This window comes from Halyomorpha halys, unplaced genomic scaffold (genome assembly GCF_000696795.3).
Source record: "Halyomorpha halys isolate HHAL.00 unplaced genomic scaffold, Hhal_1.1 Scaffold1351.1, whole genome shotgun sequence".
NCBI classification, from domain to species: Eukaryota; Metazoa; Arthropoda; class Insecta; order Hemiptera; family Pentatomidae; genus Halyomorpha; species Halyomorpha halys.
Genome location: NW_027116421.1, coordinates 27,238 through 28,162, shown reverse-complemented (window position 1 = coordinate 28,162; position 925 = coordinate 27,238). Strand labels below are relative to the sequence as shown.

Genomic DNA, 925 nt, shown 5'->3' with positions numbered 1-925 from the left:
CTGACAATCCTCCGAGGCGCCTGAAAAGAAGATGGCCACGAGACCAGCTAATGTAAAATGTCATTAGAGTGCTACCAATAGGTAGTTTCTCTACAGGGCTGTAACACTCCACTTTAACTTAGATCAAATTTACTAAATGTATTATAATGTAAAGTTGTAAATAGCAATAAATAAATAATTAAAAAAAAAAAAAAGATGAAGAGAACAAAAAATTAAGATAAAATACAATTTTAGAGTGACGAACACAGGAGTGATACATTAAGAACTTATAACAGGACCAATCAACTACTAGCTGCGTAGAACAAGATTGTATAAAAAGGTTTTGGAAATCTGGCGTGTTAGGTAAGGATAGATTTGAACTGCATTCAAATATACAGGTTACAACAGATATTAGTTTGAGGGTCGATAGAGGTATCTTAACCGAGAAGTTAAGAAAGCATGGGTTTCACGAAGAACAATTACACAAAATAATTTATGGACCATTTCAGCGAGACCTCGAAATCCCAATGAAATTCACACTCTGAGTCAAACAACAAAGAACTTGGAAAGAATGCCTTCAAATTGCCTCATTATTAAAATACACTTAAGAATCGTACTATGAAAATGAATACTTACCACAGTGACCGCATCATTGAGGAGGGACTCGCCGAAGACTACGATATAGAGGATCTCATTGACGTGGATCTCCTCGAATACCGCCAAAACTGCTACAGGATCGACGGCGGAGATGAGGGCCGCGAAGAGCAGCATCTCCAGGAGAGGGGTGTCGCAGCCGTAGAGTCCCGTCAGGCCGCAAGCCCACAGGCACAGTCCTAAAACGTAATTCGATATAAGTGTTTGCGGCTTTAGCGCACTTGCTCAGCCTCCACTGGCTCATTACCAGTGATGCGGCGAGAGGGATGCGCTGGGATCTCTTGAGCTCTGC

General features: G+C 41.1%; 1 protein-coding gene across 9 annotated transcripts in view; it reads right to left on the bottom strand.

Moving 5' to 3' along the window:
- The window catches only part of Nhe2 (Na[+]/H[+] hydrogen exchanger 2), a gene marked incomplete at its 5' end in the record, with an annotated part of 76,553 nt that extends 75,741 nt beyond the window's left edge, over window positions 1–812 (bottom strand). For all 9 annotated transcript variants that reach the window (XM_067053200.1, XM_067053203.1, XM_067053204.1 and 6 more), the window contains 1 exon segment: window positions 616–812. In XM_067053200.1, coding sequence (XP_066909301.1) covers window positions 616–812 — 197 coding nt within the window.
- Window positions 813–925: the final 113 nt, after the last annotated feature.